At 37.7% G+C, this 20,257-nt stretch overlaps 2 protein-coding genes across 2 annotated transcripts in view; one reads left to right on the top strand and one right to left on the bottom strand.

Moving 5' to 3' along the window:
• The window catches only part of LOC105440366 (tyrosine-protein kinase receptor Tie-2-like), a 28,680-nt gene extending 17,433 nt beyond the window's left edge, over nucleotides 1-11,247 (bottom strand). Inside the window, exon 1 of the mRNA XM_030996633.1 lies at nucleotides 11,205-11,247. Within this exon, the coding sequence (XP_030852493.1) occupies nucleotides 11,205-11,247 (43 nt within the window). The remainder of the gene's footprint in view (nucleotides 1-11,204) is intronic.
• Nucleotides 11,248-15,747: 4,500 nt separating this feature from the next.
• On the top strand, nucleotides 15,748-19,952 carry LOC115928720 (thioredoxin domain-containing protein 12-like). Its single transcript, XM_030996556.1, has 4 exons — nucleotides 15,748-15,830; nucleotides 16,906-16,979; nucleotides 17,917-18,070; nucleotides 18,741-19,952. The coding sequence occupies exons 1-4, from the start codon at nucleotides 15,788-15,790 to the stop codon at nucleotides 18,800-18,802; spliced, it is 333 nt and encodes a 110-aa protein (XP_030852416.1). The 5' UTR covers nucleotides 15,748-15,787; the 3' UTR covers nucleotides 18,803-19,952.
• The last annotated feature ends 305 nt before the right edge of the window (nucleotides 19,953-20,257 follow it).

The following is a 20,257-nucleotide window of genomic DNA, read 5'->3' as shown; positions in this document are numbered from 1 at the left end:
ATCTGCCCGTAATTTAATGCCTAAAACCCCTGCAGCTTCCGAGGGCTTCGCCCCTTGACCCCGCCGGGGCAAAGACACTGGACACCATGCCAATTTACACTGTACTCGCTCCGCTCTACCTGATCGTTAATACTCTACTGTGAAAAACGTTCCGCGGGGCCGGCATGTAACGTGTAAGAGTGGTGGTGGTGCAGATTTTTCTTCTGCCCCAAAAAACATTTTTGCTCATTACGCCACTGCCCCTGAAAGGTGAGCCCCCTTGAATGTTTGCCCCCTCCCCCAATCCCAAACTGCTTCCAGCGCGCCTGGGTGGGGTGTCTGTCAGACGTCCCTAAAATACCCCAACCTCAATATTGAGCTAGATCAGCTTGAAAGGAAACTCCAATGGAACCTATATGAAAATATTCGCCACAGGCCAACGATACACAAATGGCCATTGCCACACGATTTAAATGGTGGAGAGTGACTGCCAGACGCCCTTTGATGCTAGATATAGATTGTTGAGAGAAACCTTGCGGGACTAATGTGAAAGGCAAATTGTACTTAGGTTTAAATGTCCGTTTCTAGCACTCCTTCCTGATATGAATACGATAAAAATTAAGAGCTATATACCCTACGATTTAACTTAAGTCTTGTGCTACTGTAAAAGTCAATGACAATCTTTTTCGAACTCTACCTATCTTTACCTAGGCCTGTACAGTAATTATTGTTATTGGGTTATTAAAATTTGCAAAACAATGTCCAACTAAATGCTTTATGCAACGCCTTTAACAGTTGTATTTCTAAAGGCAATATCACAACGCAACACAGAATGTTTTCAACATCAAGGAAAAATCCATCTGAGATAAAAAATAAAGCAATATTAAAACATGTCCATATCTAACTCCAGGAAGCTCCGACGCCGGCGTCGGAGCTTCCTGGAGTTAGTCCATATCATGCATAATTTATGTCCATTTACGTACCAAATAATTTGCCAGAAATATTGTGCCTACTTGAGTTGGATCGTATATGGTACATACAGGCGCGGATCCAGGATTTCTTGGGGGTGGGGGCCCAAATTTGAAATCAATTTGAAATTTAGTGTGCTGAAATTTTAAAATCGTGCAGGCCAATATTACGCTCAGTGGGGGAGGGGGGGGGGAAGAGAGCACTAGTTTATTTTTGTTGGCCCTCAAAAATTTGAAAAAAAATCGCATCCCCCCCCTCCTCCCCCCCCCCCCCCCCCCCCCCCCCCCCCCCTCCTCCCCCCCCCCCTCCCCCCCCCCCCCCCTCTTGAGCGCCAGGGAGGATGGAGGGCCAAACTCCTAAAAAAAGGGTAAAATTAGTGTGTTTTTACACATTTTTTCCCCAGGGCAGAAAGGGAAAGAAAAAAGAGAAAGAAGAAAGGCAGAGCCCTCAGAAGCTCAGGGGTTTTATACATCAAATTATCGTCGGTTGAGAATAATTTTATACCTTATCTGTAACACTAGCCGGTCACGAATTGGCGTGGTGTCCAGGGGGCGAAGCCCCCGGAAGGTCAGGGGTTTTGGGCAATAAATAACGGTCAGATGAGCATATTTTTATACCATATTTGTGACACTGGCAGGACACAAATTGGTGTTGGGTCCAAGGGGCGGAGCCCCAAGAAGCTCAGGGTTTTTTATACATTAAATTATCGTCAGATGAGCATATTTTATACCTTATTTGTGACACTGGCAGGTCACAAATTGACGTGGGGTCCAGGGGGTGGAGCCCCCAGGAGGCTCAGGGGTTTTGAAAAATAAATTACTGTCAGATCAGCATAATTTTATACCTTATTTGTGACAATGGCAGGTCACGAATTGGCGTGGGGTCCAGGGGCAGAGCCACCGGAAGTCAAGGGATTTTAGGCATTTAATTACGGTCAGATAAGCATATTTTGATACCTTTGATATCTTTCCTCTTTTATTTCCTCCTTTTTTTCAAATTGATCTCAATAGTAGTTGTGAAACTTCCTCTTTGAAACAAACAAAGATTAAAACTGAGATTCAATCGAATCAAGTTGTTTCATAATGTTCCTTCGATATTTGTACTGAATTACTTGTAATCCAGAGAAAAAATAACTTTGCATACCTAGCCGAAACTATTTCATGAGAAAGATTTATGTCATTCTAAACTAATCACATGAGGGATTATGCAGAGTATTGGTTGCTTACAAGCATACACGTGTTTGTAGTCAGGCAAAATAAACAATTAAACCAAACATGGCGATATAATATTATATTATATTCATGTTGATCGATGCACTAACTTTTCTTGGTCATGGGCAAGATTATGACAAACGACCGAAAGGGGGCGGGTGGGGGTCGTGGGGGGGGGGGGGGAGGGAACTGCCAATGTCCACATTTCCTGAAACATCCCAGAGTACAGGAGAGGAACTGATCAATTGCACTCAGCGCTTTAAATCCTTTGAACTTTCTGCCCTACTAAATGTCCAATCACTTGTCCAGTTAATATACCGATATACTGGCCAAAACCAGAGGAATATCTACAATAAAGCACCTTTTTGGCTCAAAATTTATATTTCGAACACTACATCACTCATTAAAATTATTATCAGAATGAAGTATTTTAATTATCCATCTTTTGACACCAAATACATGGTGATTAGAGGTTTTAGTTCAAAGTTATCTTTAAAACTCGATGTAAACACACCAAACAGGTCCTTAATACACACGTATATGCATACAGTTTATACACATGTGGGCAAAAATGTTGTTTTTGTGGAAATCAAATCCATAATTTTGGATTGCTATAACTTTTTATTGAAACGATATATAAACCTCTCCTTCGCACAGGATATTGTCGTTGTACATAAGCCAATTCCTGGAAAGTTTTGAAAATATTCAATTTTCCGATTTTGATTTATGGAAAATAATGTTTTTTGATTAAATTTAATTTTTCGAAAAAAATCACAAAAATCATGTTTTTTACTTAAATTTGCGATTTTAATTAATCCCAAATTCTTTAAAATTGGTATCAAAATGTGGATAATTTAACTCTCTTTCATATGACACCAAACCCAAAGTGGTTCAAGGTTTCTTTAAAATGTTATTTACAAAATACTATTTTGTCGTCAAAAGGGCCACTTTTTTGGTGGGGGGCGTCCCCCTGGCCACACCCACCACTTAGAACATGCCAGACGGTCAATTTGTTATGTGGAGCTATGCGATCTTCACATCTGTGCACATGAAAATTGGTTTCCTTCCCAGCTAGGTTGACCCCCCTGGCTCCTGTACTATCATCCATCTGGCTCACTCAGTGTCTCTCTAAGAAACGTGCTGGTGAATTGTCTTTTCCATCGGTTGCTGCAAAACTGTGGAACCAACTACCCAATGCTGTGCAGACGGCCTCATCTGTTGACCAGTTCAAGAAACTACTCAAGTCACATCTATTCTGCTAGAAATTACTTTATTACCAGCCTACATATACTTCACTGATCACTGAGAAGGGTCTAACTTTTGTTTTTAAGTGGCCCAAACATTGTGGAGCGTGTGTGCAGCGCTTTGTTACTGCAAGGAAAAGGCGCTATATCAAATATATTTTGGATTGGATTAGTCAAAACATATTCTTTGACATGATTGGTAATAAGAGCTTCCATTTCATTTTTTTTTTAAATTGGGGCTTTTCCAATACTGGTCTTTACCTGTACTATGTCCCATTTGCAGGCCAAAAATATGAAAACGTTAAATTCCAACGGCATTTAAAAGATAATACTAATTTAGAACTGCCCTAAAAAAGGTGGGGCTTGAAAATGTCTCCAAGTGGGAAAATAATGACTATTGGTTGTCAAATCGACTTAGGAGCTATAGAGTACCGAAGCTGTGACGTCATAAAAATCTTTTTTTTTGGGTTAAATTTCTCAATTTTTCCTTCATTTTCCGAAAGAGCATCAGAAATAATGCCCAAATGTCGAAAACCAATTTAATATGTTAAGTATTGGCTGAGATATGAACATCTGAATAAATATATGTCCTATGGGAACTCAGTGTTATATGCTCTGGCTCCTAATCGTTAGGAGCCATAGCATATAACACAGATATGAACAAGTTGTGAAAATAACTAAGTCCGCCTAGTTAATAGGCGCATATGTAATCAAATCAAATCTGTGTGCCCATGCCTTGAGCCATAATGCATGGCCGTCCAGAGTATTTGTTTATGTTGGGGACCGGGGTAAAATGCAATAAATTATTGAAAATTTATTGCATTTTCTGTTTTTTTTTTATATTTATGGAAACTGCCCCCTACCCTAGCCCCTGCTGCGTACATTCATGGTTCAGTGACAAAGCAATGGCCTCGTAACTGTGAGACCCCAGGATCAAAACCGTGTCGATGTGCTATATTAGTGCCCCTTTGTGGGGCATTAATTCTCATTACTGTCATTTATGACTTAAGGGCGTAGATCCCCTAGTTGATAAGCATAGTAGCATACACATGCTTTAGTAGTCACGCAAAACACACATTGGCAAATTATTATTCAATAAAATCTGAGAATGTATACTATTATCTAGATCTATTATTTCAAAATTATTTTTAAAATAATTCCATGAATTGGGATAAAAAAATAAATAAAATCCACCTTTATGAGCGACAGTGCAGATAAGAGTGACACACGCATATTTCCAGTCGGTAGATCTATTCTTTAATAAGTAGTTGAAAATAGTGGTTAGTTTTTTTAATAAAAATGGTGCAGCAATATTTAGTCATTTGCTGTCAATGTCTAATATATCTAAATTGTTTTTGTTTGGAGTTTTCTTAACAGTTTCAAAACATCATCTTCCGAAATTTCAATAAATTTAAATTCATAAAGATACTTTGGATTTCTCCAGCATAATGATTCCTGAAGAGAGTTCGTGATCTTCTGGCCAATATTATTATTAATGAAAAAAATCATTCAGTTCATCAGAATTTAAGTTATTATGAGCATTATTTTCATATTTTGAATGACCAGTGGCTCGATGGAGTTCACTCCAAAGTTTTTGAGGGGTTATTTTGAAATTTAATACCGTTTGCTTGCGAACATCACTCAGTACAGTATTCCTTCGTTTACGAAATTCATTGAAGGAAACGTCACATTTAGCTTTTCGTTTAAGATAATCTCTTATGTTCATAGAGGCTACAATGTCTGGTGTTATCCACGGGTTATATCTATTCTTAACATGAGCATATGTAATGGGTGCATGTTTGTTACCCATTTTTTTAAAATGCATTCATCCAGGAAAACCAAATGTCATTACATGGAACTTCCGTTTGTAGGTTGTAATCCTTTACATGACTATCACAACAGCTTTAATACATCGTAAATTCCTTAAAGGTAAAGACCAGTTATGGTCATGCGATTGCATTGTGAAAGAAACGTTATGGAATCGATCAGAAAAGGTTGATCATCTAGCATCTAGCATCTGCAAGGTTCTGGAATCATCAAAATGATAAGAAATTTGGCCCATTCTTCGTAAAGTTGCAAGCACTATACACAGAAAGATGTATATGGGACTATCCTATATCTCTCACAGACCATGAGAGAAACAAATTTACCAAATATATGAATTATAAGGCGGTTTCCCAGCAAATTTTTTATCATCATGTATTAGTCAAAACATATTCTTTCACATGATTGGTAATGAGAGCTTCCATTTCATTTTTTGAAATTGGGGCGTTTCCAATACTTGTCTTTATACCTTTAAACTCAAATTTTGTTTATGCTCTGAAACGGGACATTTTGTGACCAGAATTATTTTGTAACCAGAATTATTTACTTAACAATTTACACACGTATATATCATGTAATGATCACTTAAAGAGATCTGAAGAACGCCACTATTAACATGCAAATCATGAATTTTTTTTGTAGTAAGAATCAGGTCAATACATGTTGAAGAAGATGCAGTATGCAAGCATTACTTTAAACAAACAGAACTTTGTTATTTCTGGCTCATTTCTCCTGATTGAGGTTTCATATGAAAGGGCAGAAAATGAACCTTCTAGAAATGTGATTTTCCCTTTGAAATTCAGATACCGTCCGCCAAATGACTTTTTGGTTTCCTCTCTTCAAATTGCTTTTAATCCCTCATGCGTGAAATATGCATCATATGAGTTGCATCAAATGAAAGAGAAGGATCTAAGCTTTACAGATATATGTCATTTATTAATTATAATTGTGATTAAATAAAACATCGATAATTCTCGTTTTTTTCTTTTTCTGGGACGCACTGTATAAGGATGAGGAATGCCACCGGATGAGTGTAATGGGGGGGGGGGGTGCTCAAAGACGGATGTGGGCAGTTAGCTTGAAATCCATATTGAAAACAGGAATTGCACTTTAATTTAGTTTCATATCTACAATTTCTCTGTATGTAATTCGTTTCACCGCAGTTATAGCACCCGGTATAACTGTTCATGGTCATTGTTGGCCTATTATTCATAGTTATAGATGGAATTGGTGTAGTTCCATGTCCACCATCACGTTTTGAAGTAGCTGTTACATCCGCATACTGATCATGCGCCTGGGATGATTTGCCGTGACTTAATTTAACGGTAGGCTAATACAAAGTTTTGGTATATGGTCATGAATCTGGTTCAAATGAACATATTGGAAGCATATGCGATCCTACAATATTTAGTGATCATTGTCGCGGTTGAAATCGAGTCTTAAGTTATGAAATTGTAAATAATAAACTCTTTATGTTGTATAGCTCCCTCTCAAGGTCAAGATATTAATTAAGCTCTACAACAATGTTTCGTAACTAAAATAGACCGATTAGCTATTCCCGTTTGAAATTATATATCACAACTACATATTCTGAGATTTCCATGGTCGCAGCTACCATTGTACGGCCGTAGGCGCTATTTGAAATTTGTCAAAATTTAGCGGGAGCACCGGTAAATGTTTCTAGGGTGAGAAACTCCATTTACGTGATCTGAGATCACATACCCAACTAGACATATAATACTTGTTTGGAACAAGTATAGGTGGGCTGGTCCACTAAAATTTGAGACAAAATAGAGCAAAAATAAGCGAGATACTGCTAAAAAACAATGTCATGTAGATTAATGATGTGAACGAAATTCACCTTCCATAGGCATAACACGCAACTTAAGAAATTTCTGATATGTGCCCTTTAATCGTAATTTTCACTATGATGACGTGATCAAAATGAAAAATAATGACAACTGACCTTGTAGAAAATTGTCTTAGCTACAACATATCGAAATTTGGAAGAAAATCGATCAATAATTACAGAGATACAATCAATTTTCCATAAATATGCTGACGTCATAATATGCAAATTCGTATTTTGAGTTCCAAGGCCATTATGATGATGTCACGATACACTTAATGGCCAAATGAGACATGGAATCATATTTCCGACTCATACTCTATCTAAATATGAAAACAAACTGAAGGTCACGGCTCATTCCAAAGAGCTATAATGGATTTTGTATAGGCATGTTTTTGCCCATATATGCTATGTATTAAAAGAGCTCGCGCGCACAGAGTTTTATCTTGAATTGACGCTCATCTTGTTATTAATGGTTATAAAGAGATAAACATGGTATCAAATTCCTTGAAAAAATATGAGAAATATTGTGAAAGAAAAAAAAATGGCGATTCTATGTTTTGTAATGGTGTTACGCGCGAAAACGCGCGCACATGCGCGTGTGCGCGATTTTTTATAAAATGCTTAAAATGACTTAAAACACATGCAAATTAAATTTGAGACGATTTTGAGCATTTTAAAATTTTGCGCGCGCACTGACGCGCGGACGTACGCGCACGCGCGCGTTTTTTGACCTGAAATTGACCGGACTGATATTGACCTTGATCATGATAAATATGAATGAGAAATTACTTTTGGTTATGAAGATATGATCATGAGTTGATTTTCAGAAAATTTCACAAAATGGCCCCTAGATGACGTCATCAGTCATGGTCAAGGTTGAAAACATTATTGTCATTTCTCTATATGCCTATACATATGTCTGCCAAATTTCAAGTGATTTGATTCAGACAATTTCAAGTTATCTTGCTAACAAAAAAGTGGCGAGAATTAAGAAAAACTAGACATATAATACTTGTTTGGAACAAGTATAGGTGGGCTGGTCAACTAAAATTTGAGACAAAATAGAGCAAAAATAAGCGAGATACTGCTTTAAAATTCTTAAAAAACAATATAATGTAGATTCATAACGTGAATTAAAATCACCTTCTATAGGCATAACATGCAAATTGTGTCATTTTTGACATGAGGCCTTTAATCGAAATTTTCACTCTAATGACGTCATCAAAATGAAGAATGGTTATCGTTTAACTTGTAGACAATTATCATAGCTACAACATATCGAAATTTGGAAGAAAATTGATCAATATATACAGAGATACAATCAATTTTCCACATATGCTGACGTCATAATATGCAAATTCCTATTTTTAGTTTGAAGCTCATTATGATGATGTCACGATACACTTAATGGCCAAATGAGACATGGAATCATATCTCCAACTCATACTCTATCCAAATATGAACAAAAATTGAAGGTCACGGTTCATTCCAAAGAGCTATAATGAATTTTGTATAGGCATGTTTTTTCCCATATATGCTATGTATTAAAAGCGCTCGCGCGCACTGTCATTTATCTTGAATTGACGCTCATCTTGTTATTAATGGTCATAAAGAGATAAACATGGTATCAAATTCCTCGAAAAAATATGAGAAATATCATGAAAGAAAAAAAAATGGCGATTCTATGTTGTGTAATGGTGTAACGCGCGAAAACGCGCGCGCATGCTCGTGCGCGGGCGCGATTTTTTATAAAATGCTTAAAATGACCTGAAACGTATGCAAAAAAAATTTAAGACGATTTCGAGCATTTAAAAATTTTGCGCGCGTAATGACGCGCGGACGTACGCGCACGCGCGCGTTTTTTGACCTGAATTTGACCGGACTGATATTGACCTTGATCATGATAAATATGAATGAGATATTACTTTTGGTTATGAAGATATGATCATAAGTTGATTTTCAAAATTTTTCACAAAATGGCGCCTAGATGACGTCATCAGTCAAGGTCAAGGTCGAAAAATTTGCTGTGTTTTGTGAATATGCCTATACATATGTGTGTTAAATTTTAAGATATTTGATTGAGCCATTTTCAAATTATCTTGAACACAAAAAAGTGGGTCGAAATAAGAAAAATAAATAATAAATAAATAATAATAATAATAAAGGCAATTTTAACAAAATTATAAGGTGGTCTGTATTAGATACAGCCCACCTAATTAATCTTACACCTTCAGCATTAAGGTGGATGCCGTCGCTTGCGAGTTGCTTTTCAGGATCTTTGGCGTCATGTTCAATGAATTTCCATCCGCTTCTAGCGGCTAGCTGTTCCAGTAACCAGTTTGCCTCATACGTTTTCCATTCAAGCTCTTTTTGGAAAGTTTTTCGGGGGATTATTGAACTCAGAGCGATCGTTAAGACAGTAGGGCATTTCACTAAGATCTGATCGGCAAGAGATTCAATCTGTGTCACTAACATGCTCGGGTCATCGTTTACCAGGTTGTTTGTTCCGACGTGCAGAACAATTTCACTTGCACGAGTGAATTTAGGATACGCTTTAAGCGTATTCTGTTGTATGCTTTTCATTCGTAATTTGTTTCACAATTTCATTGTACATGGCGGTTTTGTAAGGTTCAATAAATATATAAACTGCATAGGTTTTAAAGTGTCAAAACCCTTATTCCCAGAATAAGTCGGGTGTAATCATATCAGGACAATTACCCCATGAGCATTCACCCCCCGGGAAATTACCCCCCGGAAAACTACTCCCGTAGGACGATTACCTCCCAGAGAATTACCCCCCCCCCCCCCGGATAATTCCCGGCCCCTCCACTCAGTGTTTTTTAGGGTACGCATATGCATGTTCCCTCCTTTTGAAAACACCCCCTAAGTCCGGTGTGTAAAGTCTTTTTGCTGTAAGTACGAGCCGGACTTTGGTGCGTGAAAAGTACCCCTTTACCGGACATTTTGGTAACACGCATGGTATCCCTCCGTTCACGGAGTGGGGGGGGGGGGGGGGGGCGGGGGAGAATTACCCCAGAGGACAATTACCCCCCAAGGACAAATACCCCCGGAAAAGGACAACTACCCCCAAGGACAATTCCCTCCGAGGACAACAACCCCCGGGGACAATTACCCCCAGAGGACAATAACCCCCAAGGACAACTACCCCCGAGGACAATTACCCTCCAAGGAAAACTACCCCCGAGGACAACTACCTCTTCCCCCTCCGAGGACAACCCCCCCCCCCCCCCGAGGACAAAAACCCCGGAGGACAACTACCCCCAATGACAATCACCCCGAGGAATTTATAACACTGTGACGTATAATGCAAGCTTATCTCCAAATTGCTATTTACAGAAAATTTCATTAACCTTCATTTTTTTTTCAATAAGGTTTTCTTCACGTTATCTATTTATTTCTGCTGTCATGCTGAAGTATAATATGTTTTCTTGTACGTTAAATTATTTTGAAATAGAAATTGCCTTCAAGTTATAAGTACGGTGCCATGTCAAAAGGAAATAAATATCCGCTTTCTGATAATTCATCTCATTTGATTTTGTAACTCCAGCACAGCGTTTTTTAGCCGGGGTGCCGCAAGAGAATGAATTGGAAAACGTTGATTTTGTAAAAAAAAGCAAATATCAGAAACGGTTAAATTATGTAATTACATGAGAAAATAAAATTTTGAAGATACTGAAGTGTCTTCCTTCCTCGCGATATTTTGACAGCAAGGCAAATAAGGGCAACGAGAGGCCCGAATATCCTCATATTCGTGTATAAAGGTCATGACCGAATATATCACTTTTGATTTATGTACATTCAGCGGCAAGGTGCCCGCATAAAGTATTTTAAATCATTTATAGTGTATGGATTACAAACAAATTTTTTACCAGTTTGAAAATATCTTCCCCTGTTTATTCTTAAATGTGCCCATACATGTGTGCATAGCACTTGACGAGTGCCAGAATCATGCACAATTAATAGTCTGTTAAGACTTTGGGATTTGGGAAAAACTCTTCATTTCTTAAGAGGGTACCGTGACTTACAAAAATTAGAATAACGCTGCTCCAGAGAAATGTATTTCTATGCATTTTGCAAAGCGCTGGACAGTTACCTAAAACTTACATCCTTCGTGGAAATCAGCAACCGCACTGGCCTTACAACACATTTCCCTATTATTATAATTTATTCAACGCCAGTGCGGTTGATGATATCGTGACAAGGAAGACAACGTGCTATAGTATTTGAACGGATATGGGTTCATGCAGGGGATCTTATGGGCTCGTAGCCATCTCTCAATGTGTCAGATCGTCTTTTGCTATTGAATCCTGATTGTCCACGGGGTAGCTGTCCTCGGGGTAATTTTCATCGGGGTAATTGTCATCGGTAGGTAGTTGTTATCGGGGGGGGGGGGGGGGGTAATTGTCCTAGGGGGTAATTGTCCTCGGGGGTATTTGTCCTAGGGGGGTAATTTTTCCTCGGGGGGTAGTTGTCCTCGCGGGATAATTGTCCTCGGGGGGGGGGGGGGTAATTCTCCGGGGGGGGGGGGGGGTAAATTTCAGGGGGGTTATTGTCCTTGGGGTTAGTTGTCCTCGGTGATGATTATCCGGGGGGTAATATCCCAGCGGGTAATTGTCCTTTGGGGGTAGTTTTCCGGGGGGTAATTTTTCTGGGGTGATTGCTCAGGGGGTAATTGTCCTACAACCGGGTGTAATATATATAACCCTACATGGTACATTAAGTGGACATCATAAAAATCCTAACCGTAACCCTAACCCTACCCCTAACCCTAAAACCTAACCCTAAACCTAAACCTAACCCTAACCCTAAACCTAAACTTAACCGCAACCCTAATGTCTACTCATTTTTTCACTCCAAATGTCCCTCCAATGACGCCTTTAGTAAAATTACATATATAGAGAGAGAGATATATAACAAAATTGGGCCTTCTATGAGAAATAAATTGTAAAAAAACGTTAAGCGGACACCAAATTGTCCTCCTAATGACAATGTCTACTTAATGACTAATTTTTTCACTCCAAATGTCTCTCTAATGACGCCCTCAGTAAAATATTGTTGCTATTCCCAAGTTACGTTATGCATAAGAGCTACAAATCATAATCTTATTTTTATATTCTTTAGTCACTTGTATATACAAGGATCGGCTTAAAACGGAAACATTGTCTTTGTTGACAGGAATACTGCCCCTTAAAAAAGGAATCATATATATATATATATATATATATATATATATATATATATGTTCGCATTACCATGATGACATTCCATAAAATCATCGACTCAGTCATGATCACCCCAGTACGCAAACACTCACACACCAAAATGCATTTGAATTGATGATAATAACGTACCTAATAATAATAACGGTTCGAGTCCGCCGCGGCGCTAATGTCCTTTGGCAAGACATTGATCTACATTTACATTTGCCACACTCAACCCAGGTGATGTTAATGGGTACCTGGCAGGAATTAATTCCTTGAAATGCTGGAGCGCTGTAAAAACGGCAGCTAGGCTAAAGCCGGGTTAATAATAAAATGCGCCTCGGAATAGTATTATCTAGATAGACGGCGCAATGGAAATGCCTATTATTATTAATGTTGTTACCTTGTATCAATATCGGAAAACAGACGAAAAGCGACAGAGTTGATAAAAACAGTTTCAGAACTTTGAATGTTGCCATTTTCTCCAGTGTTCTCCGCAACATCCACATCTCACACTCCGATTTCCAACTTCCAATTTCTCAATCAGCTAGCAATCCGCTTACGGTGGACTCTCACCCGACATTCAGTGTGAATATCCACAAATGCCTTCCTAGTCAGATGCCGTCTGTATACCTCTTGTACCCGGAACTGAATCCATGATGTTAGTCTGTCATCAAGTCTCTCGCGATAAAGCTGATGGCAGGGCAATCAAATAGAAATTAATTTCAAAGAAATTGCATTGAACTTTAAAGAGTAGGTTCATTGATTTAAAAAACCCAATCCCTTTAAAGGGGGAACAAATGCCGTCCATGCTCCCATTCCGGGGTTTCTTCAATTTGAAATTGTGGTTTATTTCATTGTTCATTAACCCCTATTACATTATGTGTATTTACAATCAAAATAATTTAGTTAGCAGAATTGGTTTCAAATCCCTTTTTGAATGGTGTAAAATGCTATCACTGCCTGAGTAACATTTGCATTTTGGGAGGTATTTGACATTTCAGTTTTCCTTCTAATTAATTTCAAAGAAATTGCATGGACCTTTAAAGAGAAGGTTCATTGATTAAAAAAACTAATTTTATTGTCATTATTGCAAAGGTGTAACTTTGATTAGACAGGTTATCAGAATTCAATGCTTGGAAACATTCGAAGTAATGATTATTATCAATTACAAAACGCTTAAATACAGCCCTGGCATATCACCTGAAGAGCTCTCCGAAAGTTACTGAGATGATTGACTTCACAATCATGTTTAACATGATTTGGACAAGCAGACGATGTCCCATGACATCTCACACATTTTCAATGCCTGTTTTGTCATCTTCTCTTCAGTTATTTCTTTTGCTTCACTTACCGTCAGGATAAATGTTTATTCAATTGCCTCACTCTAAACCGGGCGCATGGTATTATTTTGATGAAAAATGCGGCGATAAAAAAAATAAAGGAATCCATCACATGTAAACGAAATTAGACGCCATTGTATTTTCAGCTGCATACACCGCGATATGTTAAAGAGGGAACAAATGACGTCCATGCCCGTCATTCCAGGGGTTTGTCAATTTGAAAGTGTGGTTTCGTGGTTTTATTTTGATGCTTCACTACTTGAGTAACATTTGCATTTCGGGAGGTATTTAGCATTTCAGTTTTCCTTCTAATTTGGTACAACAAATTGAGCAGAATAATTATATGGGTCAATTTCTGGCACCGGGATAGGTATTCTACGGGCAAATTATGGGCCAACTGAAAATAATAATTGTTATAAAAATTGCAAAGAATACACCTTTTTGTACTTTCGAATTAATTCTCATTTTTCTAATCTCTTTTGTTGATTTAGGATAAAATCTGATGGATCGTGACAAAGATTAGGTTTTTAGCCGAATTTGTCGCTTATCATGGTTTTGTGAAGCAAGATATGACTGTCATGGAATTGGTTTCTAACTAATCACAAAAAGTTTGCAACATTGGTTTTGCCGGAAACACAAATACATGACTATGACTGATTTCGCAGCTCAATGTTGACGCTCACTTTACGACAATAGGGGCTCGGGCTGAATCACGACTACACATTTATACTTGAAAATTAAGCCTAGGCTTGACTGCATAATGCATTTAGATGTCTTTTTTCCAGCATTTTGTTGGTCGAAGTTGCACCCTGTGTTGAAATTCCTGCAGCCGTAGTTTAAACTGTTACTGCGCATAAAGGATGATGACGTCATCAATTGACATTAGGGACTTTTAGATTCGCACAAAGACAACGGGGATTGCTACGGTCGACGTCCTTTTAATGCACTGCCGTGAATGGAAGTCACACGTATCAGTCCACGCAAATCTAAAAGTCCCTATTGATTAGTTTAGTGTACTTCGGCTTGTGCAGGGAGTGTGCTGAATTTAGCTTCACCCCCGCGCTCGCCTTTATACAGTAATCGTTATTGTTGTTCAATTTCAAAATCACGTTTTATATCTGAAAAAATAGAAGAAAAAAGCCTGCACTTTTGAGATAAATGTTTTCTTTTCCTTTAACAGGTTTAGGAGAACAATATGACTGGGTTACCTTTGAAGATGGATTGAAGCTAGCCTAAGAGAAGTAAGTTTATGATGATAAGTAGCTTACTCAATTTGGTTAAAACCCATACTTCACTTATTAAAAAAATACATTATTTTTTGTTCTTTTTCAAATGGGTGATGCTGATTGGTGTACTTTTCCAGTAGGAAATAAATAATTTTCTGAAATAAAAACTCATGGACTTAACATATATCCTATAGTTAAAATTATGCCAATTTGTGTGGAGTATTGATTTTAAACTTAAACATACATGTTTTGCCAACTTAAAACATTTCTTGAGCCCAGGTGTTGTGATCTACGTGTGTTGGATAAGCCTCCCTAGCAGACCAATTATTTTAGAGGGCCTGATTGGCGGGCATATACATGTAGTTTTCATACAAGGTAATCAAATGCTGCGCACAATTATATAAGGGTGCATATGATGCGATGGGTTTATTGTTCATAAATTTGGAGAAACCGTGTGACATCACAATGCTTGTCAGTAATTATTTTACCTTGCAGTCGGCTTGCTTTAAAAGTAAAATGCTCAGATGCAATTGGAGTTTCTTAGCGAAGTAAAAATGCTAAGTATATAGCCTAATGCTGATATGTACTGAATTTGATATGGACCCAGGAATATTAAAGTTTTTGAGCCAAAGCACAAAACTATGTATGTACATGTATGTATGGGGACGGGCTAACTCAGACCCAGGACAACTTGGGCCCGTTGCAAAAACGATTACAGTAGTATTTGCAATTTTAGGGTTGGGTTTAGGGTTTGGGTTAGGGTTAGAGTTAGGGTTAGGGTAAAATGACAAAAAAATGACAGTTTTTGCAGCGGGGCGGTGTTGTCCCCGGGTCTGAGTTAGCCCGGATCTGTAGGTATGTATGTGTGTATATTACCATGTGATCTCTAATAATATTGTTCTTTCAGCAACAAACCTATGATGTTGGTCATTCACAAGACTTGGTGTGGAGCATGTAAAGGTGAATTAATAATCTTGTATTCTTCATTTGAGATCAAATGACAGAGGAAGCAGGAAAGCTCTAGATGTGTATTAGAAAACTTTTTGACAAATCTGAAGTGACTTATGCAAAATGGACCTGTGGAAACAGGTTGGCTTTTAATTTGTAACAGCAACAGGTTTGAATTTTAAATGGACATGTTTTATGAGATGTGAGTTGATCTAGCGGAACATTCACTTGGCATGCTTTCTTTGCCTACAAACTGGGTCAAGCATACCTTGGTACGAAAATAAGCAAAGTCTTTCGGATGGTGACGTTAAAGGTTGGTCCCATAATCATATCACGTCGGTAAGAATCAATTTACACCCACAAACACACACACACACACGCACACACACACACACACACACACAGGTCCAAATCCTTCTCAACAAACATTACTCATGAAATATTAGTCATGGAATTTGTTTGGAAATGTTTCCAAATATGGCTCAGATTGAACCAGATCAAGATTATCTTAACAAAATAAACAGAAGCCTCTAAGAGAGCCCTGGACCAAAGGACTTTATGCTTTGATGCAATTCTCCTTCCAAGTTTTATTGTTACTCTGAGACCTTAATTTAACAACTAAATTATTCATACCCTTAACTTGATAATCATCAAACTTGCCAAATATAGCTTAATACTGACAGTGGCTAGACTGATATATTTGGCTACTTACAATCTAAGTCATGGGATCCTAGCCTCGTACATATACCATGCGTGATACCATGCGTGTTACCAAAATGTCCGGTAAAGGGGATACTTTTCACGCACCAAAGTCCGGCTCGTAGTACACAAAAATCTGGCCCGTATTGACTTTACACACCAGACTTAGGGGGGGTGTTTTCAAAAGAAGGGAACATGCATATGCGTACCCTAAATAACACTGAGTGGGGGGGGGGGGGGGACCCCGCATGGAAAAAAATAGTGCAGAGCCCTGTTGTAAAGTGATGATTGCTTCTTATCCTGATGAATGTTATCCCATTGTGACACTTTGCATTGTGTTCCACACATTGATATCTCTCTGTTTTCCTTTCCTGTCTTCACCATGTAGCATTAAAACCCAAGTTTGCTGCCAGTGAAGAAATACTTAAATTAAGCAGTGACTTTGTGATGGTCAACGTAGAGGTGAGTTGTCATTTTAAAATCCTATATATATATATATATATAATATAATATGATATCTCAGTAGTTCAAAACGGAGTCCGGCTTACTTGGCTCAAAGACAACTCGGCCCAGCTGCAAAATCGGTCAGTTTATGCAGGTTTAGGGTTACCCGGTAGGTTAAGGGTTAGGGTTAGAGTTAGAGTTAGGGTTAGGGTAAAATGACAAAAAACTGACCATTTTTGCAGCTGGGCCGACTTGTCTTTGAGCCGAGTTAGCCTGGATTCTTGAAAATATGTTCACGTATCATGGATGAAATTTTTAGCCAATCTGAAACTAGAATGTGAATGTGTATTCAGATTTGCCTTGAGCCCCTTATTTTGAACATTTTATGCTAGGAATAATGACAATAGTAATTTCAAATGATACGAGGCACTATCCTCAAGTGTATACACAGGTAAAGGATAATAAATAATAACAATAAAGGATAACATAAAATCCTGCATAAAAGGTTCACACAGAATATAAGTCACACTTGGGTTTCATGCGCACCCTATTCTATGCGAGTGCATAATTGTGTGTTGGCTTTTTACTGAGAACGTATTTAAACTATAATATCTCTTTGTAGAAATAATATTTGAAGCTTATATTTTGAATTCAATAGAGCGACTTGGAACCTGTTACATCACGAGTAAGATATGTTTTGGTTATCGGTACACTTTAAGTACATGAAGTTAAATTGGTATGTGTTTATTTTTTGTTGTTGAAGAAGTGAAGGGAATTAATATTGTTCAAAAATGCAGGGGATTTGTTTCTAAAATTGTGGGCCAGTGGATCAAAAGATTTACTTTGGGAGTTGACAAAGTTGGAGCTGAAGTTGATAGAAGTATATATGATGGTACTGAAAGGGTTAAGAGATCAAACTTTCATTGTGATGTTTTATGATGGTTATCTTCCCCAGGATGACGAGGAACCTGAAGGGTCTCAATTTCAACCCGACGGTGGATACATTCCTCGTATACTCTTTCTAAACTCAGATGGCGTAGTTCAACCTGACCTAATCAACACGTTAGGAAATCCCCAATACAAGTACTTCTATTCAAATGCTCTAATGGGTATGTACAGCTAGTCATGAGTGATACATGTATATGTATAGTAGGTTATATAACACACTTCCTATAGATATTGATCTGCCGGATTAGAGGGGGGGGGGGTGTAATATGTAGCCCCTTCCCCCACCCACCCAACGTTTCGATAGAGACAGGTACAACAAAATAATATGCTTGGTTGCATGCTCAGCCAAATCATTCTTTCAAAATGATTTACATCTCCTGAACATACATGTACATGTACATGTACTTCAAATTCAAATCTGCAAAAACAAAGTTGAGAATTCTACAAGTAAGGTACAAATAATTAAGATCCCCTGGTAGTGCTAATGTAGGTAGGAACTCAATGCCTTTTCTTTTTGTTTGGTTCCCTTACTTCTTTTCCAATTATTAAATTGTGTAACAACTTCTTTCTAAATCTTATTTCCCTCTTATTGCCACTTTTCAAATCTTTGTCATATAATTACCTTTTTATGAAAAATATCAATTATGATCTTTTGGGTTCCCTTACTTCATTTCCAATTTATTAAATAGTGTAACAACTTCTTTCTATTTTTTTTTGCCCTCGTATTGCCACTTGTCAAATCTTTGTCATATAGTCAGCTTTAAATGTCATTTTCCAATTATGGTTTCTCTATTTTGATATCTTTTCTTTTCTCTCATTTATCCCTTTCAGTGACTGAAGCAATGAAGTCTGCAGTCAAAGCACTGGGAGGAAGCAGAAATGATGAGTTGTGACATGGATCTCTAGTTTAAACTATTTATCAAGCAATAATGGCAGGTGCCCACTCTTGTGATGTAAACACTAGGGCCCGAATCCACAAAGGACGTTCAACTTAACCCATGGTTTAAAAATTAGTGCAAAATAAGCGTTGCTTGCCTTGCGCGCGTCTTATATTGGACCTCTGTCTGTGTCGCGCTTATGGGTTATGTAAATTAAGATTTAAACCATGGGTTGAATTTAAACCTCTTTGTGAATTTGGGCCTTTATGATTTGTCTATCAAGAGACAGAAAGGTGCTAACTCTTTCTAAAAGTGTATGACAGGCCTTTTGATGTCCCTTACTAATGCTACTTATCTTGACAAGAATAAGACATTTAAACATAATTCTTTTTCACAATATGATACAAGTAAAGCACAAGTTCACCATTTTCTGATGGTCAGAATAACATTACCTCATATAATGTATACTATTTATATGCGATGCAGATATCGTCCCTTTGCCACATGTTAGCCAATGTTATTCTTTTATGGGATAGATATAGGCCTACCAAAGGCTTTCAAGATTATTTAACTATGTCCAGTGCAAGATTAATCTATTTTAATTTTGCAAAATCATGATGCACAATTAATCGTGTTGTTTAGTGGTGTCTCTATCATTTTGTGCACGTGTGGTAAACAAGTGACCTTGCAGAGAGTTGAAGAAAGCACCCAAAATGTTAATGCCTCACTGGCTTTCGAGTGTAAACTTTGTTTGAAGTTAATATTGTACTGTGGTTAAAACAGATATATATTCTAATGGTTTGTTCGTTCATGTCTCCTTAGATCAGGATAGTTATGTAAAGTTCCTTAATTAAATTAAATTTTAAATAAAGTTCTTCCAGTCCAATTGCTGCAATGGTCGTTTCATTAACAAGGGCCAGGTCTTCATCTGTAATAGTGATTCATGCCTTTGAAGATGGTTCATGGTATACTTGGTACAAAATAATCGTTTCTTTGAGACCAACATCACAGACATACACACACTAGTATTCAACATCGCAAACTGGATACTTAGTTAGAATAGGATACTTAGAAAAGGATTTTAGGAGTGATAAGATTTGTTAGGTGCATGTAAATGTTAGAAATATTCTGTAGCTGAATTTTTATTAGTTTTTCATAACTTAATTAAAAAAAATAATGATTGCTTAGTCTATAGGCCTTTATAGTTGTATACTCTGTTAGTATGGGCCTTTATAGTTGTATACTTTTACAGACAAGTGCCTTGGAATACTCATATTTTGAGGTATTTTGAGGTACTTTGTGGATTAATCTGACAGTCCTTGACCCATACCATGCAAAACTTCATTATACATATAGGTGGAAAATGGATTTTTATACATTTTTGTATGAAATGCATGGACTGAGTAATTACACAAAATACCTATATTAGACTCATGATTCTGGGCCCTGTTTCATAAAACTTTTTCTCCA

The sequence above is a fragment of the Strongylocentrotus purpuratus genome, unplaced genomic scaffold (genome assembly GCF_000002235.5).
Source record: "Strongylocentrotus purpuratus isolate Spur 01 unplaced genomic scaffold, Spur_5.0 spur5_scaffold_3, whole genome shotgun sequence".
Lineage (NCBI taxonomy): Eukaryota > Metazoa > Echinodermata > Echinoidea > Camarodonta > Strongylocentrotidae > Strongylocentrotus > Strongylocentrotus purpuratus.
This window is presented reverse-complemented; position numbering and strand designations above follow the sequence as displayed.